Source organism: Durotheca rogersii, assembly GCF_024521655.1.
Source record: "Durotheca rogersii strain YMJ 92031201 chromosome Unknown GGS23scaffold_31, whole genome shotgun sequence".
Taxonomy (NCBI): Eukaryota; Fungi; Ascomycota; class Sordariomycetes; order Xylariales; family Xylariaceae; genus Durotheca; species Durotheca rogersii.
The window spans coordinates 371,062-397,771 of NW_026251262.1; the positions used below are offsets into that span (position 1 = coordinate 371,062).

The following is a 26,710-nucleotide window of genomic DNA, read 5'->3' on the forward strand; positions in this document are numbered from 1 at the left end:
CTTTATTTCTCACGGGAGCTACGCTTATTTTACCTGCCCGTTACAGTTCCTGTTTCCTAACTATTAATCCCTATTATTTCTTAATAGCCTTTAATGGAACTAGCTTGCTCCCAGTTAATCAGGGTTAATCAGGAACAGGTTAATCAGGTCAATTACAGTTACAGCTCCGCCAGCCCAGTTATTATCGGACCTTTCCTAATCTTTCCTATTATTTCCTGTTAATCGTTAATTAAACTAACTCAGCTCCCAATTAACAGCGATTAAACAGGTTCGGGATTAATCAGGTTCAGGTTCAGGATCAGGCACGGTTACAGTCAGTCACCCACCCCACCACCCACTTATTACTATTGCAATCGTTCCCAGTTAACCTACCTAACTTATCCTATTAGCCTTTAATTAAACTAGCTAGCTTTCAGTTAATCAGGGTTAATCGGGATCAGGATCAGGTTAAACAGGAACGAGAGCCACCGCACCTGTTACTATTAGGAGTTCAATTACTCCTTGCGGATCAATTAAACTAGGGAGGCTATAGTAGTACGGTAAATCTAGGCCACGTAACCTTTTCGATATATATTTATATAGGTCGCGTACTCATATTTTCATTAGTTAAACTTAGACCTATAGACATCACGACCTACAGCTATTTACTCGTTTCTTGCCATACCTTTCTAGCCTTCCTCGTCTTTGCCTTTTTCAGTCCCCTTTCCTAGCTACCGTTTTTAGCTAGCCGATTAACCGATTACAGCTATTTATAGCTATAATCTTAGTTAATCGGCACTAGGCTAGTTGTTAGCAGTTAGGTAGCCCTTTTCGTGCCTCCGTCAGCGTGCCTACGCTGCTCCTGTTCAGTACTATCCCTAGTAGCGGTAGTATTACGACGATAGTTTCCTAGGCTTACGGATACCTCCCTATAGGCAGGTAAATAACGATACAAGGAATGTCCTAATCGGTATAAACGCGGTCTAGTCGTCGTATTATATCGTAGTATCGATAGCTTATTAATATTATAAGTATTAAGGGCTAGGTACTATCTTAATAATAGTAGTATCGTTATAAAAGTTCCCGGGCTTATACGTATCTCTCTATAGTAGATAAATAACCATAAAGCGGGATACTTTATTTAACGTAAAACGCGGGTTACTTCGCGGGTTAAATAACGGCGCCGACGGCGATCGGTATCCTTTAAATCCTAATAGCGTAATAGAAACTCCGTAGACTAAAGGTTAAAGGGTCGAAAAAGTTATAGGGTAGTCGCTACTAAAGAGGAATAAAGCGTACGCGATACTAAAGACCCGGATATAATTACTCGAAAGTATACTCTATCGAAGACTATAATACGTACGATGATTTAAGGTAAATAAAACTAATGTCGCTATACTAATCGAAAGGTAAGGAATCTAATATAGTTATCGTATCTCGGTTATGCCCCTTAGTCGTAGAGATATAATAGTCGCTAGTCCGAAGGTATAAGAGGTAAAAAGAGAAAAGGGATAAAACGTAAAAGTTACTTATTCGGCTATAACGGTACGATGAAGTAACTTAAGCGCCTATAACTAAGATAAATATATTAATCGGAAAACGACGAATCTAATAACAAAAACGAATCTTTAATTAAGGTAAAAATAATAAAGATAGCAATCTAGCTAGGTAATAAACTAGATAATAAGTATGGCATATTCCGTACTTACGGGAGCTATAGTTACTCTATATAGGTATAAGGCCTATCGTAGCGTATTACGTAATGCATCAAGAGGGCATGTCTTACCGCACTACTATAATATATCTTTAAAAAGTCGCCGGGGCGCTTATTAACCCGAAGGATATTATTAGTTATTTAAATAACCCGTATCGGGTTTTAAACGCCGTTTTAAATTCGTCGCCTTCTGCGATACGGACCTTATAAAAGACCGCGATTACGTTTACCTTCGTAAACTACTTTACCGACGTAAAGTTACGTAAGGTATCGCCGATAAACGGAAACGGGTAACGATTCCCTCGGGTTAAGCGATTTAACGCCTAGTAATCGTAGTAAAATCGGAGGCCGCCTCTTAACTTACGGGCGAAGAAAACTAGGGCTTTTACTTCCGAGTTATTAACCCGGATAAATCCCTTATTTAGTAAGTCGCGGAGCGTTTTCCGTAATACTAAAAGCTTTTCCCGGAACATTCTATATAAGGGACCTTAAGGTAACGGTTTCTTTCTTTTATTTAATCCTTTTTCTATATTAATCTTATAATTAACGCCCGGGCGATACGGGACGAGACGATCGGCTTCTTCTTTCTTTTATAACGGAAATAAGTCGTAAAACTCCCGTAGGATTATCTTTCGTAACTCCGCTTCCGTTTTTATAGGCTTCGGCTTTAGGGCTTTCTTTATATCTATTAAAAAGGCGGCGAATATCGATATACCCTCCGTATTTATTCCTTCTTTCTTACGGCGGCGTATCCTCTTAGCTAAACCTATGAACGTATTAACTAATACGTATTAAGCCTTTTCTAGCTTCCTTATAAGCGGGATCGTACGTTCCTTTCCCTTATATTATACGCTTATTCGTATTTTTCCGTATTATAATCGGTTCTCGTATAAATACGAAACTACTTCGTTATATATCTATTACGGTTTTCCTAAAATTATTAGGAATTCTAGTAACGGAATAACGTATACGTATATTAATTACGTATATCTATTAATCTTTAGGGCTATATAAGTAATACCTTAAATTACCGCTTCTTCTATAGCGCTTAAAGCGCCTTTAATATTACGGAAAGGGATAAGAATAAAGAATAAGTTAAGGAATTTAAATAAATCCTTATTAATAGTTATAAAATATAAGTAACCTTCGTTTATAAGGGCTTCCGATAACGACGTTTTATTAACTATAATTAATAATAACGAAGGGCTGCTTTTTATTTTATCCTTATAGGCTTTCTATTTATTTATTACTTCTTAGCTAGGCTCCGTCGCCCGACTTTATAACGGAGCTATTCTTTTCCTATCGTTATATTAACTAATATATTCTTTAGTTCTTTTAGTAGTAGTTCGATAACTTACGTTATCCGTACCGGTACGGGCGGGAACCGCCTTTAATTACCCGGGCGAGTAGCCGGTAAGTAGGAGTAGTCCTTAACCTAGTACTAGCTAGCGCCGTAACGAAAGTAGTTACCCTAGACCTTCCTTTTTTCGTATTCCTCTTAAAGTACTTACCTTATCCGTCGGGTATTATTATTAAGTCCGTTATTAAACCCGCCGTAGGTTTAGCGAGGCTTCCCTTATAATTTAATAAAACCCGTTATAATCGTATCGCCTTAAGTATTTATCCGGACGGAGTCCGAACGTTAGATAACGGATATTAATTCGTAGCTCGGGGTCGCCGAGTAACGCCTATTCTTGCTTAACTTTTTCGCGAGCCGCTTAAATTCGGTTATTTATTCGTAACGCTACGCGATTAAATAGATTTAAGCGATAAAGGTATCGTAATCTTAAGATATTTAAATCGGAATTAATATATTCTAAAGGTAATTAAATAATATTACTTTTAGTTACGTTAGTTTATTATCGTTATCCTAGCTAAAGTCTTTAACGTTTATTAAGATCTCTTCGAAGTCGGATAGAAAGCTCCCGAAGGTCTCCTCCTTTTTCTACCGTAGTTTCCGTAGTTTTTATTACGCGTTCTTTTTAATTTAAATATTACCGAACGTTTCTTTTATATACCTTAGTAAATCCTTAAGTTAGAACCCGTCCCCTAAACCGCCGGATTTCTAGAAGTATTTTATTTTCCGCTACCGATCCTCGGATATCGTACCGAGGATAGAATATTATATCGCGTTATTATTACCGAATAAGCCGTCCGGAGCGTCGATTAGGATTTTCGCTTATAGCTTTTTTAAATAAAAGTAAAACGATATAGCCTTTCCGTTTTATTTATATTACTTAAAAGGTTTTCGTCGAGTTCCGTTTACGTCCGTAAGTAAGGTAGTTATAACCTTAAATACGGGTACGGATACCGGTAGTACGGGTACTAAGGAGTTATTTCGTAGGAAATCGGTTATATATTCTCTTATGGAATTTAAGAAGTAAGGGTCTTATAATAATACGTAATAAGCTAGCGTCGCCTCTTAAGCGCTCGACTACGCCTAGGCCTTAAACTTATCTTCCGTTATTTAAGAGTCGGATATCGGATATCTAGGTACTAACCTTACGGAAAAGATAATATAGCTTTTTATTACGGTTTTAAGAACTATTCGCTAGGTAAAAGGATATAAATTAAAGGAATAAAGCTATACGAAGAGGAAAAGGAAGAAAGGTACGCTTTACTAAGGCCGCGCCTTTAGGAGCTAGCTATATACGGGAGGAGCGGTTACGTACCCTAGTGCTATACTAACCAGGGTTCTATGACTAGGCGTAGCCCATTATATAAAATATCTTATATAACTCTTGCCTTACTTTTCTTCTCTCTCTCTACTTTCCGGCAAGGCGGAGAGTTAGATCATTACGAAATGGAGAGTCGTTTAGGGTGTCCTGTTGGGAGCTAAGCAGGGCGGCACAGGTATCTTCGCTTTCGTCTGCGATCCTTAGCGCTGAGTCTTCTATGAAGCCCCCTTCAATCGCAAGCAGCATTTTGTATCGCAGGTCGCGGTACGGAGCGCCCTTCTTTTCTCTCGGTCTCTGGTCGCTAGGCGTGACGGGGCCAGCAGAGCCGGATCGCGACCATTTGCAGCTAACGGAAGACGATGACTTCTTCGGAAGGAAGCGTTCTGTGTCGGGATCCTACGCAAAGTATCAACGCGACTAGCGACTTTACCCTTGCCTAATCGGGTCGATCTCGTCTTCGTCGTTGTCTAGTTGGTTGACGCAGACAGATGGCCGCCGCCGCTTCGCGGGGTGCTCCTCCGATGGGGGCTCGAGGGTATCCTGCCTTTCGTGTGATCGCTTTCGACCGCCCGACGAAGGAGCCGTTTACGTCTCGAATGGTGGCTCTGTCGGCGAAGTTTTGGCGGTTGCGGTCGGCGTCAACTTGGGAAGGGGAATTATTGAACGTCGCGAGGAGTGTCTAGGTTCGGTCTGTAGCTGCGGGGGTGGGGGGGTCGGTCGTCTGGCGATTCCTCTTGGGCACCGCGTTCCGGGGTTGCTTTCCTGCCACGAGTCAGCATACCTACCTACAACATCACCTTGACGGTACGACGCGGAGGGTGAGCGCTTGTCCCGGTCCGCTCGATTACACGCTCGATTTCGGGCCATGACGAGCAGAGGAGAGCGAGTGCTTGTCTTATGCGCAGAGAGTCTCTGGGGAACGAAGTTGGGTGTGAAGTGGAAGAACAGAGACGGGTGTTAGATGGGTTCGCGTGGGACGTTTGATTGGCGACAGGAATTCCCGGCTGTCAAAAGCTGTCAGGCGGATTTAGCGGCTCCACACCTAGGTACCTACCCCATGCATCGACCTTCTCCTCTTATTATCCGCCGAGACGAGCATCTTCACTTGCCAGAGAACATGCCGACAAAAGCACGAGGGTTGTAGAGGACCACACGATGGTGTTGGCGGGATCTCACATCTAGTGACGGAGTGTCAACCAACATTCCACAGTTGCATGTCGGGCCAATCTGTGATAGAGGCGGAGGGGGCAAGCCCAGTTGATCCAACGCGGCCATACAACTGCCGCGATGGGCGCAGAGGGTGTGGCATATCAGCTGCAAGGTTGGGTTACGGGCGTTGGCCTAGACCATGCGAAGGCGTCACGAAGCAGCCAGCGTATAGACACAATCGTTTCGTTCAACGCTGGACGAAGCTCGCTGGGCGGATACAACCCTGGGCGCGGAGGAAGCGCGTGAGTCGACGAGGCAAACTCACATCACGAAAGGGGGGAATGCATGGAGAGCGCGAGGGTGGGCCAAGCAGCTTGTTCATAGGGAAACTCGAGGCCAAAGGACAAGATTCGGTGGTGTATACGGCGGCAAAGGAGGTAAGGACTCGCTAGAGTGCCACCTCGGGAGAATCTTGTAAGGATACTCGAACGAGTCCTATGCTGTCAGCTGGAGGATAAGGAGACGGCATTCTCATGGCCAATCACTCCCGCGACATCCTCGGCATCACTCCCTCTCTATCGCCAACTATGTCAACAACTTTGTCTCGGACGATCCAGGCAGACTTAGGTGATGCTAGGTGAGAGATCTCGCGACGAGCCCATAGCCTAGGCTACGATAGCAGCATGGATTACGCGAACGAGCTGATGGGCGCGAGGTGGGAGATGAGCCTGGGCTCTTGTGATGTCAATACGCGTGTGAGCAATTGGATGCTGACAGCTCGACAGGATGTCCGAACTTCCCAGCGTACAGGAGATGCTCGCTGGTCTCGAAGGCGGGATTAACTTGATGAACGAGGGCATGACTCAATTCAGGAGCTTTGCTCGGATGCTTGTTGAAGAGCGAGGCCACGAGCTCCCCGCGCCCGTCCAGAATCCGACCGAGCGAGCAGGACAAGCTACGCAGTCTGCTGCTGAGGAGCGAGATACCACTGTGCAGAACGCTCCCAGTGCCAACGAGCTTGCTCCTGTCAATGTCCTTCGCGCCAAACCGACGGGAAGCTCTCCTGCCGTGCCTTACTGCCCGTATACTGAACGGGCATCGTGGTGGTGATGGAGAGCGATGGGGAATTGAAGAAACGTGTCAGGACGGCTCTGGATATGTCCCCGTGGAAGAAAACAGGGGAGGGAGAGAACCATCAGGAGAACGTGGGAGAATTTTCTCTTATGGTGTGGGAGCTCGAGTATGGGAAGGAGCGTTGCCGGGCACTGAGATTCTCGGGCTCGAATACCTAACCATTCTGCACAACCTCCGCCGCAACGTGTGCATCGGACAGGCGCTTTCTCTACCACTGGATGATCATCGCGTAGACGACCTCGTCTACAACTGTTCATACAGTATTAGTGAAATTGAAGGCTAAGTAGGTATAGACATCAGCGCAACTCCTCCCCTGTACCTCACCTGACTCGCACTAGCAGGTTGGGGCGAGTTCCAGCTAGACGTTGGGATGAGATCCAGAGAAAGAGTTGGGCTGGTCTGTAACCGGACGCGGCGCAAGGCGCGACACCTCTTCTCCCCTTTACCGACCAAGCGGCAGCCAACCCCAAAATCGAAGACTTTCGCTCCGGAGAAGATGGCCTTAGTAGTATATACGGTATATATCCCGCCCGGGATCTCGTGATTGCCTATAGATAGGTAGGTAGGCTCCCTTAAATAATGTACACACGTTGAACGTGCGGCACCGATCTAGGGCTTGGAGTATCCAACGAACTCCCCCCTCCCCCTCCCCCTCCCCCTTTTCTCTTAGACCTGCCACCACGCACGTCGATACTCCTCCTACCTTGCTGCGTAAAACGTAAGCGCCTATATTTTACAACTTGCAGATAGAGGCTTATAGTGTAGGTAGGATCTCCTATGCGATGTATCTCAAGTCTCCTGGGCAAGGATCCGATCCGGTTCAGGCTCGCCTCGCGTGCATTCGCAGCGCTTCCCCTCCAACCGGCCCTTCCGGGTTCTCCTTCAGCTCCTCGCGAGCACGATCGGAAAGCCAAAAGACTAGTAGCTCGCAGTGTTGTAAACGGGGCTCTCGAATTATCCCCCTTGCTCCGCGGCTGTTGGGGGCTTGACAGGAGCGAGAATAGGGGCAAATCGGTTCCCCCCACGGCACGCAGCACCCATCCCCCTTCGCACTCTTGCTGAATGGCCGTACGATATGCCAGCTTATCTTCGACGAAGAATCTTGGTCGAAGAATCTTCGCCTTCACCTTTTCATTCTCCTTGTTCTCGCCTGATCGGGTTGCTAAGGGAACCCCGTTTCTCGCTCATAGCGGAAGGGGACTACGGGGTCCCGGCTCAACGGACTTAAATATATCAATTTGGGTTCGCGACCTCCTATCACATTCGTCTCGTTCATTCTCCTTCGGGGGGGAAACAGGCTCCAAACAGGATCAACATAACACCCGCACACATATCGCGGGGCCAGCCATCTATCCGTCCTGTCCTCCACCCTACCGCCAACAGCACGTCCTCGTATTCCCCCCCTCCGCCTCCCAGCTCCGCGCCCTCGTTGCCTTCTTTATTCTTCCTTCCCCGAGCCGGGTCTGGAATGCGCGGGTATCGCTCGCGCCCCACACAGCCCAGGGACGGGGGGGACAAAGGAGACACCCGTCCGTCTAAAACACGCGCTATTCTATTCGACCACGATCCGTAAGCAGGAGGGCGGAATATGTAGGTATTTATGTTTACGGGTCGAGTGAGGTACGTCGTCGGCCGACATAGAGGGCGAGGGGGGGACGGTACTGTAGCTGCGGTGGCATTGCCAAAAGCGCTGCTCCAGGAAGGGAAAACGGAAGCCGAGAACGGCAAGAGGCTCAAAACATCTCTGTTCATCCCGCTTCTGGCACACACACACATCTTGAACGCGGGAGAAAAGCGCAATAACCAGGGCGGTACACGGTAGAATTCGTCTCCATGAAAATTTTCAATGCGTATTGAGGGTTAGGCGTGCCACGGGATAGGTGTTGTATCTATGGCCGACATGTCGTAGTCGGTACATGCAACCGAGATCACCGGAAAGCGTACGCATTTGCACTTCCGATTTAGAGACATAGGACTTTAATCACGGGGAATATTAGCACAGCTGCGGTATGGTGGGCTTGCTCGGTTACCGCGGGAATATAATATGTAGGTCTTGATTGAAATTTATCGACCCCCAACCTATGTGCTCGGTGTCTGCGTGTCAAAGGCACGAATTACAATACGCATTGGTAAAACCACCGTCGCTGCCTCCATCAAGGTATCCAGGCCGGCGATGAGGGCTGTCTAACTCAACTCCCGCTGTTTACTGGGTCGATGGGTGGTTCGAGGTCGGGATCGGGGCCGTAGCGACGGATATGGGGGTAGAAGAGAAGAGAGAGAAGAGAAGAACGTCGGGAGGCCTGCGGCCACAGATACCGCAATTCGGCTCGGTTCGATCTCACCCAGGCCCTCCCCTTTACCGATGCCGGTGATGGCGTTGGCGGCTGAGCCTTTCATGTGAACAAGGACAGAGTAAGCAAAGTTCTCTCCCCACTCGGTCCTGTTCGCCCTGCAAAGTCCTTAACAGCCCCCATCCAGCCTCTGGCATAGGTAAACCCGACCACGCGCCCCGGCCTGGCAATTAGTCCTCCTATTACCACCATCGCATAACCACAACGGCGCGCCATGGATGCAGAATGCTATTAGGTAAGAATGCTGGGAAATGCTTCCTGGGAATCTAAGAACGGGCTCCAGTGGGGAGACGAAGCTCCCGAGTATGTCGAATCGAAAGTGGAAAGTTTAGCGAGACGCAGAGCAAGCTTCCCCGTCGCGACGGCGATAAAATAATAAACCCGCCGCCCCGCCCAAGGATGCGAAGATGAAGTGTAGATAAAGTTGGCCGGCGATGGAGCCGAGACGCCCCTTTGCCAAGAAAATACCCCGGAGACCCCTCCCCCTAGCGGTAAGCTTCCGACATGTCGCCAAGTACATGGTGCTAAAAATAATTGGCTCTTGCCCGTCCTCTCTCTTCCTCCCCCCCCCCCTCTCTTTTCGGCCAGGTCGGTTATCATGACGAGGGTTTCTCGGCGACAATGCGATAAGTCGTGGTGATGAGGCGCATGTTATCCATCTTAACAAAGGCCTGGCCGTCGAGACAGAACCTATCGATGAGGGTCTTGAAATGTAACGGCAGGGCGCGCAGGCGGACGAGGCCGTGGATGACGCGCCTGACGGAGCGGAAGTAGATGTCGACTTTGTCGATGAGCGGGGCCTGCAGGCCGCCGATACTAGGGTTGTCCGACTTGGTAACGGCAAAGCCGGCGTCCACGAGCGCTTTCTCGAAGGAAGCCGGTGTCGGAGTGCCGACGGCGCCGATCAAAGGCTTGACTCGGCGCATGAGGCCTGCATGGACAGGGTCCTCTGGGTTGTACGGTGGCAGGCTAACCCAGTCTAGTAGCGAGAACTTGGCGCCAGGCTTGAGAACCCGATAGATCTCCTTGAACAGGGCCGAAGGATCCTTGCACAGACTCAATGCCTGAATCTCGTAGAAGGCATCGAAAGACGCGTCCTCGAAAGGCAACGGCAGGTCGTTCTGGTCGTGGACCACGAACTCGTTGGCGAGCCCGCGGGCATCGTTGAACTCCTTAGCCTGCGCGATCTGGTTCGCGTCGATGTTGAGGCCGGTGACCTGCGCCCCGCTGAAACTCGTCATGTGGGCGGCGACCCGGCCACGACCGCATCCCAGGTCCAGCACCTTCATGCCCTCCTTCAGGCCAACATCCTCCGCGACAGACTCTTCGTACAGCAGTTGGTTGTCAAGGACGGAGGCCTTCTTGTCCATCAGCGGCGGGATGTACATCTTCTCCACGTCGCCGAGGCTGCAGAGGTGGTTGAGCACCGAGTAGTACGCGCGGAGACAGTCGCCGACGCGTTGTTGGTAGTTAGGCCCGAAGGCCTTGATCATCTCGGCCTCGTCGGCCCAGTCGAGGTTGTAGATCTCGTACGAGGACATGAAGTCGTCGACCTCCTTGGGCGTCAGGTCGCGGATGTGCTTGAAGGCCTTGACGAAAGTCTTCCACGGCTTGGGTGAGGCGGCGCGGTCCGGCTGGCTACGGCCTCCATGATGACGTTTTGACGGAAACGAGGACGAGGTGTGAAGCGGGGTGGCGAGCTTCACCTGTTCGGTGCTGGTCTGGCTGGAGCGAGAACTATCACTACTATCGTTCCGAGCCGGTATACCAGGGGCGATAGGAGGCTGCGATACAGTTGCAGTGGCCATGTTACCTCTACTCGCCACTTGTACGCCTATGAGGTAGGTAGAAGGATGGCTTGGTGAGCTACAACTGGTCTGCGCGCGGAAATGTGCGGTATCCGTGTGAACGGGTTATGTAACGGGGACTTATGGATGCCCGTGTACGGCCGTTTGCGGATATACGTGCGTGCGTGCGTGCGCTCGCGTGTGTGTATCTTCGTAAGAAAGAAAGAGGAAGGGAGAGAGGCAGACAGAGACAAGAGACAGAGAGATTGTACAGATGCGTGTGTGCAAGGGAGCGAACGTGCAGAGTGGGTAGGTAGGCAGACAGGAGATATGACGGGGGTCTCGCGCTTTCGCTCGCGCGGTCTAGCGATTGTTGCTACGGGGAAAGGAAGGGAAAGCGTGGTTGGTTGTGATGGCACGAGTGTGTGTGGTTTGTCCGTATGGAGGTGACAATGGGAGCCGGCGGTAGTGGTGGTGGTGGTGGTGGTGGTAGTGATGGTGGTTGTAGGGGTAGTTGATGGGCGTGGTTTGATTTCACATAACATAAATAGGTCGCGCCGAGCGTTTTGGAATGGCTCGACCTGGGTCTGATGCTTCTGCCCTCTTCTCTTTTTCTCCTGTGGAGGACCGGGTTGGCTGAGTTACTTGCTAACGGGGAGAAAGAGATTTCCGTCGTATGATTGAAAAAGGTTCTGCTCCGAGCGACCCGAAGGAATGTACGGGTAGAGTCAGGTTTTATCACGAGTAGAGGCAGGCCGGCTCGGTGGATTCATATTATTCGGGAGGCTGGTAAGAAAGGGCAAAGAGGTCTTAGTACGGTCAGCTACTGAGAAGAAAGGCGCCTTAGGTAAGTAATGCAGAGCAGAGGGGAGGGATGAAGGGTTGGTCCGGGGGGGGGAGAGGGAGGATGAGGGAGACCTACCGCGGGTTCGGTAGACAGGTAGATCTGGCAGCTCTAGTATTATGTGGGCAGACAGAAAGAGGCGACTCGAAATTGTGACGAGAAACCACACAACCCCCCTCTCTGTCCCTCTCTCTCTTTTTCTGTCCCCCCTGTCTCTCCGTCCCTCTCTCTCCCTCTCTCTCTCTCTCTGTGTCCCTCCCCTCGCCTCCCGAGCGTGGGTGACCGGGCGATGGAGGAGGAGATGGCGGGTGGTGGATGGATGACGGATGGGCCGGTGACTAGCAAAGCAGGTCCCGCCGTGGTCTGCAGTCAGGCCAGGTGGGCAAGCAGATTCCGTCACCTCCTGTCCAGTTCCCAATGGCCTAACGTTGGTGCTAGCCCTAGCAGCTGCGGCTACGTTGGGTATGGCATTCGAATCCTGGTGCTTGTTCCCGTCCCTGTTGGGTACCCCGAGCAGGCCCTTGTGATGGGCGATTCCGCGAGCGGCTTAGGGGTTGGGGAGCGGGATGTGGACGAGAGCGATCCAAGACGAGGTGGGCAGCTCTATGTAGGAGCAGGTACGGGAGGAGGAGGTAGGAGGGTACCTAAGGTATACCTACCATAGGTAGATAGGTACCGCACCTCGGGTGTTGGATGTGCTCCGGGCAGGACCTTGTCGGACGCGAACATCGTATTCATCCGACCTCGTAAGAAAACCATCCCAGAGGTTCTGGAAAGACCAGAGCCAAAACGGGCGAGGTAGGTACCGAACCCGAAGGTAGCAGTACCTTCTGGGTACCTGTCTACCTACCTCCCCATGGAGGGGTCTTTCGATGCTTACATGACATAATAATACGTCCTGGGCGCAATCTTCGGGTTTGGACGCGAGGTCAGGGCAGAGGTAGCAACTCTGCCCGCGCTCTCCTGCTCTGTAACCTCGCTGTCATAAAAACCCGCATCGAAGGCCGGTTGATTGACTGGCCGCAGCTGGAACACTAGAGGCCATACCAGGGCAGTGAGGTGATGCACTGGCGTGACTGGGCCGCCTCCAGCTCAGCGGCGTGGCCTGGTCATGGACGTGGGTAAAGTTCGGGATGGCAAAACGTTGCCGCCAAAGGTTTATTCCCAGTCGACTGACAGCTAATACCCGCGCAGGTACCTGGCATGGTACCTACCTGCCTGCCAACCCCTCCAGGTAGGTAAGTTATAGGTACTCGCAGTCCAGCGGATGGCCAGACGAGGGAGGCACCAATACTCTTCCCAAGTACATATATAACTTCACTTGCTCTCGGTCTCGCTCTCTTTCTTCCTCCCTCCATGTCTCGCTCGGCCATAGGCACCCAACTTACTACGAGGAAGAGGTTGATACATGACGCCTGTTTAGGAAAGGAGGAGGGAGGGTAGGTACCTATCTAATGTAACGGAGCCCCGTGGGCACACACCTACCCCTATAGGTACCTCGTATAGATAGATGTCGGTACCTGTAGGTAGGTACTACACTTCCGCCTCCCGTCACGGCAACGACAGCTTGCTCTTCTCCTTCTTTGCTTTTCGGAATGGCGCCTCCCAACTCGATTGCGCCATTTCTACGGATGGGTCACTGGCCCACGGGCAGCTCGGCTCTCCGGTGCCTCCGCGTCACTTTTGTGTACTTTACGGTCGTCGTTGTGGTACTTACGGCTACGGTCAGTACCTGCTGCAACCGCGGGTATCTTCCTCTGCTACGGCTGGTACTGATACGGCTTAGCGAGCTGTCCCGTTACGGCTCTAGCCTGTTCCCCCGTAACATACCTACCTGCAATATTGTCTCGATTCCTCCTCGTTTCTCGCCTTTCGTTTCTCTGGCCCCACCAACCCTCTCCCCTCCCCCCTCTCGTCCCGGAGTTCCGCCTCCAAGCTGCCCCTTGTTTACACATATAAGTCATCCACTATTATCGTCCACTCCCGGTCGCACCGGGACCGGACTCTCGGATCCTAGCGCGATCGCTCGCTTAGAAATCCCCCTTCTTCGCGCTTCTTCGCCCTCTCCCTCCTCGCCTCCCCTTTCGCTTCCCTCTTCCGCTTCGCTGTGCCTCGCACACGCGACGAGTCACCCTACCATCCGGCCCTGGCCATCTGCCGCTGTCGCTGGTGCTATGATTACCCGCCATTACTCATTCGGCCGCCCTGCATGCGCCCTACGTACGTGTTATGCCTCCTCCATCCGTGCGAATGCCAACCTGGGTAACCCGCGGCGGGAGGTAGCATCAGGACAATCCAATGCTGATCAAGGACAAAATCCTCCCGTAACAAAGCTGACTGCTCTCTTTTTTTTTCTCGTCCCTGTGACAGACTCGTATGCGACCGGCCAGCAACGGTTGGCTCCACCAAAGTCCGAGGCTACGTGGAAATTCAACCGACCGTGGTGGACCGCACAGACGAGAACAACCGCCGTTGCTTATCCTTGTCTCGTCTTCTCCACCTCACAAAGTCGCCTCTCTGCCACTCGACCCTATTCTTATCTCCACCACTCTCGGCTTTCTACGTAGAGGAGATTCTAACTACAGACGAGCGCAAGGCTCAACGTCGACGGGCGACTTGCCTCGCTACCCGATTGACAGATCGTATAGGCATCCAACCCGCGAACCTGCGTCACCATCGCCATCCCCGTTTTGTGCGCGTGCGGCGGCTCTGTCTCTGCGCTGGCACAGACGTCGAATTAAGCTTTCGGCTGCATCGCCGTGGTCTCTATCGATCTGTCTCCAAGGCGACGCTGATGCGCTCATTGGGTCTTGGCTTCTCCAGATGCGTGGATATCCCATATGACGTATTACTACGGCCCCAATCTAGATCGGCAACCCGCGAGTCAGGGGCCGATGCAACGGCTAGGAGCCATGCGGTGAGCAGATGGGGAGGCTGCCGAGAGGCTAAGGGAACGGAAGGGATGGTGCTCTAGCGACGTCTGGGGAAGAATGGAAGCCGTGATGATTGGGAGGAGGAGGATGGGGGGGGGCTGAGTCGTGATGCCGCGCGTCTTGAACCCCCCTTTCCTTTTCGAACACCCCCATTGGCACCCCTTTGCGCCCAGGCACTAGTAACCGGCCATGATACCTGCGTGTTACCGCTGTACCCCAAGCATACGAGTAGCCTGGGTACGTATCTTGCTTCTCGTCGTAGGGCGGTTCCCGGATGTAGGTGTAAAGCTGCTGGTATAGTTTCGCCCAGTCTTGCCAATGGCATAGTCACCTACTTCATCCGAGGAACGGCCTTCGAGACTGGCGAGCCAGTCTACCTCCACGCTTAGCTACTTGTCAGGCCAGTCTTGGTACAGTAGGGATAACGTGGCGGGTGATACAACCATCATACGATCTATTTGACTTGGTCACCCGTTCTTCTATGCCCGAGACGAGGTCACTTTCTCATCTCAGTCGACTCCCAAGGCCACGGGCAGGCGGACGAGTTCTAAATCAGTGGCCACGCAAACTAAGCCAGGTCCGTTAGGCTATAAGAACGCTCTGCACCCCCAACTTACCGTAAAGCCTGTGCGAAGGGTTATTCTTCGTTTCTATGTGCAAATGCCTGGGCCGTTGAAGGCCGGTTTACTGCCGTATCCATGCCAAGGTCTCTCCGTCCGCGCTCCGAATCAATGTATGGGTAAGGAAACATACATCATCTCCAAGGCTGTATAAGACCACGTATCAAGGTATCGAAATGAAACGATGTAACTCCATAGAGAGTTGTCCCATAGGGAACGAGTCAACATCGCTAGAGCCCCTATTCAGAGAGCTGTACTACTTAAGGATTCCCCCTCCCCAAGACGAACCCATTTACGGGCAGCCAGGACCAAGTTGCCATCCACGTATGTCATACCTTTCATACTCCTCGCAACACAATACGCCATCGCCGGAAATGATTTGAACGGCAAGGTTAGGAGGACCGAAATTACTGGATGTGTTGAAAGCAGAGGAGGTACAAATAATCAGCTCGGGACCATGGCTACTGGTCGACTCCAAGATAATCTCCAAATATCCTCGACCACTGGTAAAACACCTCCAGCTACCATCACAAAATCCTAGCAAGCTCTTTACAACACCCCGACAATACGTTCTTTCTGCCCTCTCCCGTATTTCTTCCTGGCAAACAATCCGCCGGTATCAGCGTTTGCGGATGATTCTTTGTCGAGGTTCTGACTTGCAACCACGGGGCCGAGGAGGTCTGGCAGGTCGGTAGCAGACATACCCAACATGCCTGAATACATATGTACCCCATAACACAAATGGATAACCACATCAGGATGTCAGATATGCACAGACGTCGTAGCAGGCCTGGGGAGAACGAGGTCGTGTAGGGCATTGGATGGGCTGGCATAGGGAGAGCCCAGCGGTGGCCCCCGACGTGCTTCCAGGAACGCCGCCGCACTTGTCCAGTTTGCTTAGGTATATTAGCATGCCCGCAAAGCTATATGTGCTGCTTGTCCCTACGCCTTACTCCCTACCTAGGCATGTATGCGCTTATATCCCTGCAGAGCTGATCCGACATCCACACACACACACGGACATACTTACATACATATACATACAAACGTACGTACGCACATCCATATGTACAAAAATATACGCCCTCTCAGTATAGCTGTCCATTCCTACAAATCCCCAAAGCATCATCGAACTCACCCTATGCTCCACCCCCCTTACATATACCCAACAGCACAACACGTCGAGTCACGACGGGCCTTCTATCCCAAGACGCACCAGCACATAATCCCGCTATTACGCATCGCAGAAGAGGCCGTAGCCAGCGCCGGCCGGCTCTGCCAGCGAGAGAGGGGTCCGGGCAGTGACCAGCGGGCCGCCGAGTTCCTTAGCAGCGGTCCCTTCAGCCCCCTCTCCCCCTTCCCCCCTTTTCCGGACCCGTCTCCGTCCGCGTCCGGGCGAGTCGTCGTGGAGACGGGAGCGGATCAACGGGGCATTCTACGCACACCTTCTCTGCTGCAGTGCGGCAAACGGCGTATTAGTTTGTGTGCGGTTGCGTGAGCAGAGCCAACGAACGGGTCTATGAGATGGCGTGGAGGTAGCGGCATGTACACGAACAGCCACCAGATGCCTGTATAGGACTAGCAGCAGATGATATAAGCTTCGAATCGGGTTCAGGCACCACTGTATGACTACACTCGTCACGCAATTTACTATAACGAGCCAGAGGACTAAGGAAACGTGCCGTGGTTCTACTTGACGAAGGAGTGTCTTGGATTGCCCGAAGTTATTAAGTCTATATACATGATTAAATACGTTAATTTATCTGTGCCAAGCCGACCTTCCGCCGCACCAATAGCGCTGAGCGAAGGGCATTTCGCAGCCGTGCGCGCGCACCTAGAAGGCATGGAGGGGCGCGCGTGAGGTGGATGTGTGCACATCGAAATAGAGTCTACACCTAGCATATTACGCGTCAGAGTGTTTTTCCTTATCCGTTTTCGTTAATGCCTTGGTTCCAGACAATTAATGGTTTTCCACCATCCCCTCCCCGATCCTAAGTGCGAAAACAAAGAGAAGAAAAGGATCTTAGCTCCAGGTCTCCTAAATGGCGGTAGGACAGCTTGTCGTGACCTCCCACTTAGAAGAGACCCAGGCAGAAGACAGCGAAGGCCACGAGAGCACCTGTAGCACCGGACCCGACGACGGCGGCACCAGCAGTGACAATCGGCGGCGGAGCCGTGGTGGTCGGGTAGGTGACGGGAATGGTGTTCTCGGGGACCTGGGTCGGCGGCGAGGTGAACGTGCTGTTGCTGTAAACGGTAGACAGCGTTGGGACGTGGGAAGACGCCGGGTACGAGGGAGTCTCAACAGGGTACGTAGGGACCTCGGTCGGGTAGGTGGGCACGTCCGTGGGCTTAGTAGGGACGTCAGTAGGATAGGTCGGGACATCCGTAGGCTTAGTAGGGACACCAGTGGGATAGGTAGGCACATCCGTAGGCTTGGTAGGCTCATCAGTCGGCTTAGTAGGGATGCCAGTGGGATAGGTAGGGACGTCAGTGGGATAGGTAGGGACGTCAGTAGGGTAGGTAGGGACGTCAGTCGGCTTAGTGGGGACTTCAGTAGGGTAGGTCGGGACGTCAGTTGGCTTGGTATGGACGTCAGTAGGATAGGTTGGGACGTCCGTGGGCTTGGTATGGACGTCAGTAGGATAGGTTGGGACGTCCGTGGGCTTGGTAGGGACGTCAGTAGGATAGGTTGGGACGTCCGTGGGCTTGGTAGGGACCTCGGTGGGATAGGTCGGTACGTCCGTAGGCTTAGTGGGAACCTCGGTATGGTAGGTCGGGACAGTCTCCGACTCCGTGGTGCAAGGAACAACAACGGTGGTAGTTGATCCGATAGGGCAGCTGGTCACGGCAGGCGGGCACGACGTGATCGTCGTGATCACCGTCGTGTACTTTGTCGAAGGGCCGGTGGGGTAGCTGGGGGTGGTAACGCTCTTGGATTCGGTAGGGTAAACCGGGACGGTGGCGCTCTTGGACTCAGTAGGGTAAACCGGCAGAGAGGCACTTCCAGAGCCCGTGGGGTAGCTCGGGACGGTAGCGCTCTTGGACTCGGTAGGGTAGACCGGGACAGAGGACGTAACACTGATTGTGGGGTAGACATCGGAGGATGTCGCGCTGTAGGACCCCGTTTCCGACTCGGGGGGGCAGTCGTCCTCCTCTGAGCTCGTAGACGAAGAGCCCGGGTAGGTGGGAGTGACGACGGGGTAGCCCGCGGACGTCGAGGGTGTGATGGCCGGATACCCTGGGGAGGACGAGGTCGCGGACGGGTAGGGAGCCGAAGTCTCCGTCTCGGGGCACTCATCCTCCTCGTACTCTGGGGTTGTGTGAATATAGGTGGCATTGACGGAAGCGACCAGCAGGGCGCCGGCGCTGGCGTACTTGAACAGGCGGACCATTTTGACGAAACTTTTCCTTCACGACAAGCGAATGACTGAGGTTAGACCGATCAAGCGATTGCGATGCTCACAGCAAACGAGAGAGCACTTGGCAGAGACACAATCAAGTGTGGTGGTAGGAGGAAGAGAAAGTCTGGACAGAGGGCCACGGTGGCTAGCAGCTGGCCTTATAAAAAAGACGGCCGGGCAGTCAGCCATCGCGCATACACACGCCAGACTCTCCGCGGTCTCGTACTCCCATCCTATTCCGGCGGCCTGGTTCCTCATGCCTGGAAGTGTTCTTTGTGGGTCGTTCTTTGTTGCCATTGCTGCTTATTTCGGACGTGCAGGGATACTGTGTGCAGCATCAGTAGGTGCCAACCACGGCTGATACTGGGTCCTATGGGTTGGTTCTGTTTCTGTCAGTTGTCCGAACAGCTCTCAGAACACCCTAGGTCCCACGCGCTGCGATCTCCAGGGACCGGACCAGGGGCGGGTTATTTGGAGGGAATCCAGCGGTAACCGGATTTGGCAAGTCGAGGTGAATTAATTTGGCCCTGACAGATCCCACGATCGAGGGAAACATACGCAGTAGTCTGTATTTCGAGGAGCAATGCGCCAATAACGGGTGTGCTGCCATGCGCGGAAGCGAGCAGAGTGGTGGTAAAATCGTCGCCTCTCGCACCATGAGGCTTGGAGGCCGGCGCGCACTATTGGCACTAAGGTCCTTGGCCCAACACGCTCGCCCCTCCAGGGACCGAGAGCGATAGGCCTGGGACCCTAATAGCCGAAGGCATCTTGCTCGCACGGAGAGCAAGTGATCCACCCGTTGGCGAAGCACGCACCGCGGATACCCTCAGGTTGCTCGCCACGGAGGGGAAAGACGCAGACGGATGAGATATCCAAGCAGTAGGCTACTGTGAAGTATCTCTGGCAACGTTCAATGGGGCTGGGAGAGCGAAGAAGCGGTAGGATGGATGTGGTTGTTGGCTCGGTGCGTACATGCATAATACGCAGGAGGTAGGGAGGAGGTCGGTTGGAGGTCAACTGAGAGCTAGTGCGCAAAATCTTACCACGTTCGTATTATGAGGCCCATACGATGTGCCTCGGGTACGTACCTAGAGCGCGGACCTAAGGCGTGTACCTGAGCGATATTGTAGGTATATTTGTATGTAAATATACATGAGGTTCCGCTGTGGTTAGCAAGGACGAGTTGGGGAGGAGCACACTAAATAATGTACTGTGTACTTGGACAGTACTACAGGTAGTACAGCCAGCCATCCTCCCCCTTCCCCCCGCCTGCAAGCTGAACCAACAGCGCGCTGACGGAGGGAACACGGAGGGGGAAAGCCGGGCTGATTGGCCCAAGCCAGAGACGGCCTAGGCCGCCATCCATCGGTGGCGGGGCCGTGCAAGTACACACGGCAGCCCACACGTGTACCTATGAATAGAATATAAGCCTTTAGATACCTACGGGAAAGGATTGGCAACCTCGTGTGGGGACGAGGGTACGAGGTTGACACCTGGCTAGCTTCGACGGAAAACACGAGGCACGTTGCATTGCGACGGTGGGGCTGCCAAGCGCCTGACGCGGCGATAGAAGCTCACTGGAAGGCGACGAACACGGACAAGAGATGATGAAAAATAAATTCGTGTTGAGGAGAAGAGAAAGAAAGGAAGACAGAGAGAGACAGAGAGAGAGACACGGGCCGAGGACGCGAATGGATCGTGACGTCGCAGAGCAAGACAGATGTATCTAGAGCCTCCGCATGGGTTTCCGCACCGACTCTATATATGTACGCAATAAGTTGATGGCGCTGGCCTGTCTCAAGCCACAGAGCTGTTGATCGGATCCGTCAGCACAGGCAGATCGAATGACCCGAACTCGGCGCTCCGGTTGCGGCCAGCAGCAGCCTCCCCCTTCTCGTCAAATTCTCCCCTTCACTCCCTCACTTCCCTCCACACACGAGAGAGCCAGAGTACCGAAGGTATTCAGGTCGCCCGGTAAGCACCATCCCACGTACCAGGATCATATAGGAGGTATGCAACCATGCAACCGGGATACGCTTTCGTCCATGGCAAGTAGAGTATGGCTCGGGTTAGGATAGGCAGGAATTCCAGACGACTTGATTGGGCGAAGACATGATGTTGTAGTCCACGTGATGGGCCGATGTCACTCACGTTGCGCTGTTCTCGTTCTGACCGGTCGTTCATTTTGCTCAATTTTAATGCGCGCGCGATGGAATCCAGCCGAGTGGCGAACCGGACTGTCGCGTGGTGGACCGTCCCAATGTTAATTCGGGCGAAGGCGGTGCCTCGCCTTACTCATACGCAGCGCGACAACCACCACCGACTTCTCAGAAATTCTGGCGTCGGACGTCGACAACTACATGGGCTGGCTGGCTACTTTTCATACGGGACTAGCTTCAGGGGAATGTCGCTCCCAGCACCGCTTGCCGCACTGGCCGACTAGTGAGCTGGCGTATGCCAAGTGTTTGTTATCGGATCTTAGGCTTCGCCATTGGTCCCGTCGGGGTAAACAATAAGACTAGGTCCAGTCTCAATTCGGCCGGCACTCGCCAGCTTGGAGACGCACATGCGAACTAACCCGGGTGACGTCGGTACCTTTGTGCATTGATATTAATACTCCTTGGGCTTACATCCGGACAGTCTGGCTTCGGGAGTTTGTCGACGACTTTGGTCACCAGCACCGCCGTCGGAAAGCGTAAGACTGTCGCTGGGGAAGGAGGCGGGAAATCTAGGTACGACACGGCTCCGTACAGGAGCGAGGACGGATCCAGATCGGACGACGGAACACCGAAGGGCATCCGAACAGCCCTGATTTTGTCGAGCCTGAGGACAGTTTCTAAGGCGACGAAGCCAATCCGATATGCTCGACGATCGATCTGCTCCAACAAATCAGTGTGCCGTCGATGCCAGTCGAGCAACCAGCCTATCAGGCCACGCCAGGCATCGTATTTCCCACTGCACTCTTAACTAAGGATCATGCAAGCTCCGTATGGTCCCAGGCTCAGGGTGACGCCAGCCTGGGTGACGCCAGCCTAGGGCAACGCCAGCCTCGGGCGCCTTGACCTCTTCAGCAATCGAGACGGCGCGCTCGAGAAACGACGGTGTCGCGGAGCGGACGACACCCCGCGTACGACTGAGGCCCTTAGCTTGCGCAAAGGCCACGACAGAGCTATTTTGTCAGTGGCCGTAAGAGCAATATCAACAGGAATGTTTTCCCAAGTCCCTTTGGCAGGCACGGGGAGTACCAGGATCTCCAACGACAAGACGAGATGGCCACCCGCAGAGGGTAATGCTGTTCAAACTTGACACCGTAGTTATCCTCCAGAGAAGTGCTCACCACCGGGGAAGAGAGCAGGCGTCGGGTAGATCCCACGCATCTTGTCGGGAATGATCCGTCTGGTAACGATAATCAAATTACAGGTTAGTGGGCAAGGTGATCATCGAACAGGTTCCAGAGAGCTGGGGCGTTGATGAGTATGCAACCCCCCCCTCTCCTAACAAGTGTAGGGTTGGTGAGAAAGCGATGCTGGAAAAATAGAAGAAACGATCAGAGCCTGTCTCGAGGTGGGTAAGTAAAGCTGATGAGTGTATGGTGTGAGACCAGAATGAGTCAGGCCGGCCGGTCTCTACTCATAAAGACGACGAGAGGTGAAATTATCTCGATAGTACCTACCTAGGTACTTAACTTCCTATGCCTAAGGGAACAGCAACTCGCGCCTAATCGAAAGATAGATTTACCTGGCATTATCCCCCCTTTTCCTCTACCGCTTAGGCGGCCGAGGGCTCCTGGGAAAACCAGCACTCAAATGGAGGGGGGTGGGGCTATCGCAGATTCCAATCACGTGGACACTCTTAATTACCTAATACGCCACCTCCCACCCCGGAATAGCAGTCTGCTGTGCTAAGCTTCGGCCAGCCGCAAATTACGTCGTCTCATCAGCCGTCGCACAGCCACGATGACCACGCGGTTTCGATCGGGCACTTGGAGGGTAGATTTCTGGCACACTCTCTCATTGGGCGACCTTTCCGGGTAAACGGCATTCGATCTCGAGAAGACAACTATCAATTATTATAAGATACGTGCCTACGTACCAGGAATTCATGAGTACCTCCTACAGTACTGTGTAGGTAGGTACCTTGGTTAGGTACCTAAGGTATGCCCTAAGACGATAGAACTGGTCAAGATAGGTATATGCGTAATTACTTAGGTGTGTAAGCGTAGGTACGTAAGCCAGGTCCATTCCGTGGTAGAGGTGGGGAAACGACGCATCGGCCTGCCGAGTAAGTGCATGCCCACGCCCATGTAAACGCATTAGGTACCTCTTACGTGCATACATGGGGTAAGGCGAAGTCGCTGCCGGGCGCATACGATGGAAACCCAAACAGATATTAGACAGGTACCTCCTACTCACACATGGGATTAACAGGTGTACCGGAATACGGCACGGAAGTAGATTCCTCTCGTCTCCATGTTGGTCAAACCAGTCGATCTCGCCCACACCGGCAAAGACGGCAGGCCCCCGGTCTCGTTGTCGAGTGCCAGCCACAGACAGGCTATCTCCGGCCCTCGTTCTTTTATTCAATTGCCTCGACCCTCCTCTTCGCCGTCCTCTCCTCTCCGCTCGAGTCAACGGCCTTTTCTGCCGAGTTCTCTACGCTTCTCCACCGTCGGCAACCACTTGCCAGCACTGGCTTCGCGAGTCCCCAAAGACCGCCGTGCTTGACCAAGCGAGGCGGGATAAGGGTCGGCAGACATAATAACAAGTTGGAGGAGGGCGAGAAGCACCTCTTCCCCCACGATATGTAGTATATCGACGGTCTTTGCTCTTAGTTGGTATTTTGGTCGCTTCTCGTCAGCAGAGCGGCTCCCCCGACAAGCTTGTGGACTAATTGCCTCCCTGGTCAACGCCCAGCCCAGCGCCCAGCCCATCCAGCGCGCAAGACGCCGCCTTGGCATCCATCATCGCGGTTCCTTTCGGATCTCCGAACCACCACACACCGTGTCCCGCCCGTCATTCCTACGCAGTGAACGGGTCCGGCGACAATCAACCCCCCTAAACAATCCCTCGCCCTCGCCGTTGTCAATTGGCCACCGCATTGTCGGCTATGGCCACGCTTGTCGGGCAAGAGACGGTCGGCGCGCAAATCCAGAGTCAAGAGCCGCTGTTCCCGGGCGTAGGCGCGAACATAGCCAGCGAGAAAATCGACCAAATAGGCCCGAGCAACCACGCGTCGCCTAGCGAAGGCGAGTACCCACGCCCTGCCGATGCCGCCAATGAAAAGCAGGTCGGCCCGGTGCACCGTCAAGGCACCTTCAAGGGGAAGCTCAAGAATCAGAAGGAGAAGATCAAGACAAAGACGAGCCCTCCCGGAGGCTTCGACCCGACTCCAATTCCGGATGCGCCTCCAGGGTTTACAGTCAGGTTCACTTTCCATCGAGCGACTAACCTACCCGCTGCGGACATTGGAACCGGGTCGTCCGATCCCTTTCTGACCGCGACCCTGACCACGGCACTACCCAAGCGACATAAAGAAGATCCCGACTTATTCTATAGGACCCGGACGATCAGGAAGACTCTCGAGCCCCAATGGGACCAGGAGTGGACCGTTGCCAACGTCCCGTCCTCGGGGTTCAAGCTGAAGTGTCGCTTATACGACGAAGATTGGCCCGATCACAATGACAGACTCGGCAACGTGACCATCGTGGTCAATCGGATCAACGAAGCCTGGGAAGGCTTTGCGGCTCGAGGAGACGAGTTTGAAGTCAAGAAGCGCAGTGGTAGCAAACGTGCCTACCTCCTCAAGGCATGCTCTACCGCCTTTACCAAGGGCGTTTCCATGACTCCCAAGCTGTATGTGAGTGCCGTGGTCCTTGGCAAATCGGAGCCGCCCCACGGCCACATGTATACCGTCGGCCCGACCTATTTCTTTAAACATTTCTCGCCGATGATTGGTCGGATGACTGGCGTCAAGGTCAATAGGAACGAAGCCGAGGACTCTAATGACCACGACACGGAGCACCCCTCGCAGAGCAGCAGCAGCGGGCATTTCGATAGGAGGACTCAAAAATACGATTTCCAAGCCAATGAGATACAACTAGCCGGCCCGGTCCCGCCGAAGCTATATCACAGATACGTCGAATTCCGGCCTATCATCGGCCTTCTGTTCAGGAGCCGCGGGCTACGCGGCAAAATTCTCAACAAGGCCCTCCATCACCAGCACGGCCGCATCTACAACTTCGACAAGGGGACGGACTGGGGTGCTTTCCAGCCATGTTCAGAAGAGGCCAGTCTTCAGTTCTTGAAGATGGCCCACTTCGACGAGGGCGGACGCATATTCACGTACATCATCACCCTGGACGGGCTCATGCGGTTCACCGAGACGGGCAAGGAATTCGGCATCGACCTCCTCAGCAAACATACCATGCACAGCGACGCGGCAATCTACATCGCCTGCTCAGGGGAATTTTTCATACGGCGGCGGAGGAGGCCCGAAGCCGACGGGCCTAGCCATCCGGACGAGTCACGGAGAGGGCCCCTGGCGCAAGACCACCCGACGACAAGGCCGCAGGACTACCAACTAATCATCGACAACGACAGCGGCACGTATCGCCCCGACAAATCGGTGCTGCCCTACCTCCAGACGTTCCTGGAGCGGAACTTGCCGGGACTCGACGTGGTGACGCTGGCGTGCGACGACCCGGAGGACCAGAGGCTCAAGGACGCGCAGCGCAGCGTCAAGAAGAAGGAGGGCCGCACCGTCAACATGGTGCTGAACCGCAGCCCGAGCGCGAGCTCGTTCAGCTCGGACGACATCAGCGACCTCGAGGACATGGAGCGGGCCGGGGAGGTGGGCCGCCGGAGCAAGCGAGAGAGGGCCTGGGAGCTGCTCGAGGAGCCGAGGCGGATCCGGGAGCTGGCGGGCATGCGCGCCGGCGAGGCTTCGTCGAGCAGGCCGAACGACAGCGGCGTAGGCGTTTAATAGCCGGGGTGGATCCCGGCGACCTCGTCTCCTCTGAATAATGTCTTTTCTTTTTTCTTCTGTACCCCGGGGGCACTCCCCCTCTCTAACCCTCTCTTTATACTCCCCTATGTGACAGTACCGTGCAGGTAATTTGCAGCTGGCGTTTCCGTCCTGGCGTTCCGACCCTGGCTTTGAGCAGCTCTTGCAGCGTTTTCCTGGGCCATCCACCCCCCCCCCCCCCCCCCCCGCGTTTATCTATGTTCCAAGGAAGCAACAAACTTGTGTATTTACAATCTAGCCCGTTCCACCGGCGCGAAACCACGCCCTTCAATTGACTTCATCGAGGCAGCCTTCGCCGCATGGCTACCCCCGAAAACAGCACCTTGCGCGGTGGCTCAATTCCGCCTCCCCCTACCCTTTCAGGATACGGATCGTCTCGGCTGCTTTTCTTTTCGTTTCTTCCGCTGGGCGTATATCGGGTGTCTACATGTGTAGTTGCCAGTCGCTTCTCTGCGTCGCTCAGCAGCAACACCGGGAGGTGGAGCTAACCGTAGCTCCGACCCCTCCTTGGTGAGGCCTACCGTTTGAGTCGTTCTAAAAATAAAGGAACCGTGATAGATAATCGCACGGTTTTACTCCGGCGCAGTCGAGCCTCCTGTAGCAACCCTGTGGAGCCCCGCCGAACGGCGAATGCACCCTGCTTACCTACTCACCCGTCTCCGTCTCTTCTCACCGGCAGCGCTACATAACCGAACCTTGGACGAAGCGAGCGAGGACGGGATGCCAGAGGCGTCGCTAGACAGCTCTTGGCTCGGCTACTTCTCAAGTGTACCCGGTAAATAGCTCTGGCTAAGCCGCATTTTGTCTTGTGCGTCATTTGTGGAGCTGTACAACTACTTATTTCTTTAACATAGCCTCGAGAAGACTAAATTTATGCTAGGTAAATATCTAGAGAGTGGGTGTGAGTGTTGCACGGCAGACAAGGGGGCTCCCCCCCCCCCGCCCCGGTGGTTTGGCGTATAGGTAGTATATTAAGGAAAACATCCTAAAAACTACCCCCTAGGGGAAAAAAAAAAGAGAGCCGCTTTTGCAAACTTGTAATATACACACAGGACTGGTGTTACAGCTTCATTCGTTCCGTTGGCTGCTGTTAA

The 26,710-nt window shown here is 53.2% G+C and overlaps 4 protein-coding genes across 4 annotated transcripts; 1 reads left to right on the plus strand and 3 right to left on the minus strand.

Moving 5' to 3' along the window:
• Positions 1 to 7,821: 7,821 nt before the first annotated feature.
• Positions 7,822 to 8,739, minus strand: GGS23DRAFT_315576 (uncharacterized protein). The gene has a single exon (XM_051512840.1). It carries the CDS (start codon positions 8,428 to 8,430, stop codon positions 7,927 to 7,929), a length of 504 nt encoding a protein of 167 aa, XP_051368331.1. The 5' UTR covers positions 8,431 to 8,739; the 3' UTR covers positions 7,822 to 7,926.
• Positions 8,740 to 9,490: 751 nt separating this feature from the next.
• GGS23DRAFT_585243 (S-adenosyl-L-methionine-dependent methyltransferase) lies at positions 9,491 to 10,973 on the minus strand. The gene has a single exon (XM_051517363.1). The coding sequence runs from the start codon at positions 10,811 to 10,813 to the stop codon at positions 9,602 to 9,604; it is 1,212 nt and encodes a 403-aa protein (XP_051368332.1). The 5' UTR covers positions 10,814 to 10,973; the 3' UTR covers positions 9,491 to 9,601.
• A 5,871-nt stretch (positions 10,974 to 16,844) lies between these two features.
• On the minus strand, positions 16,845 to 18,847 carry GGS23DRAFT_315903 (uncharacterized protein). Its single transcript, XM_051512841.1, has 2 exons — positions 17,899 to 18,847; positions 16,845 to 17,705 (listed from the first exon to the last, which is right to left on the minus strand). The coding sequence occupies exons 1-2, from the start codon at positions 18,582 to 18,584 to the stop codon at positions 17,228 to 17,230; spliced, it is 1,164 nt and encodes a 387-aa protein (XP_051368333.1). The 5' UTR covers positions 18,585 to 18,847; the 3' UTR covers positions 16,845 to 17,227.
• A 4,703-nt stretch (positions 18,848 to 23,550) lies between these two features.
• Positions 23,551 to 25,793, plus strand: GGS23DRAFT_316006 (uncharacterized protein). Its single transcript, XM_051512843.1, has one exon. The coding sequence runs from the start codon at positions 23,700 to 23,702 to the stop codon at positions 25,572 to 25,574; it is 1,875 nt and encodes a 624-aa protein (XP_051368334.1). The 5' UTR covers positions 23,551 to 23,699; the 3' UTR covers positions 25,575 to 25,793.
• The last annotated feature ends 917 nt before the right edge of the window (positions 25,794 to 26,710 follow it).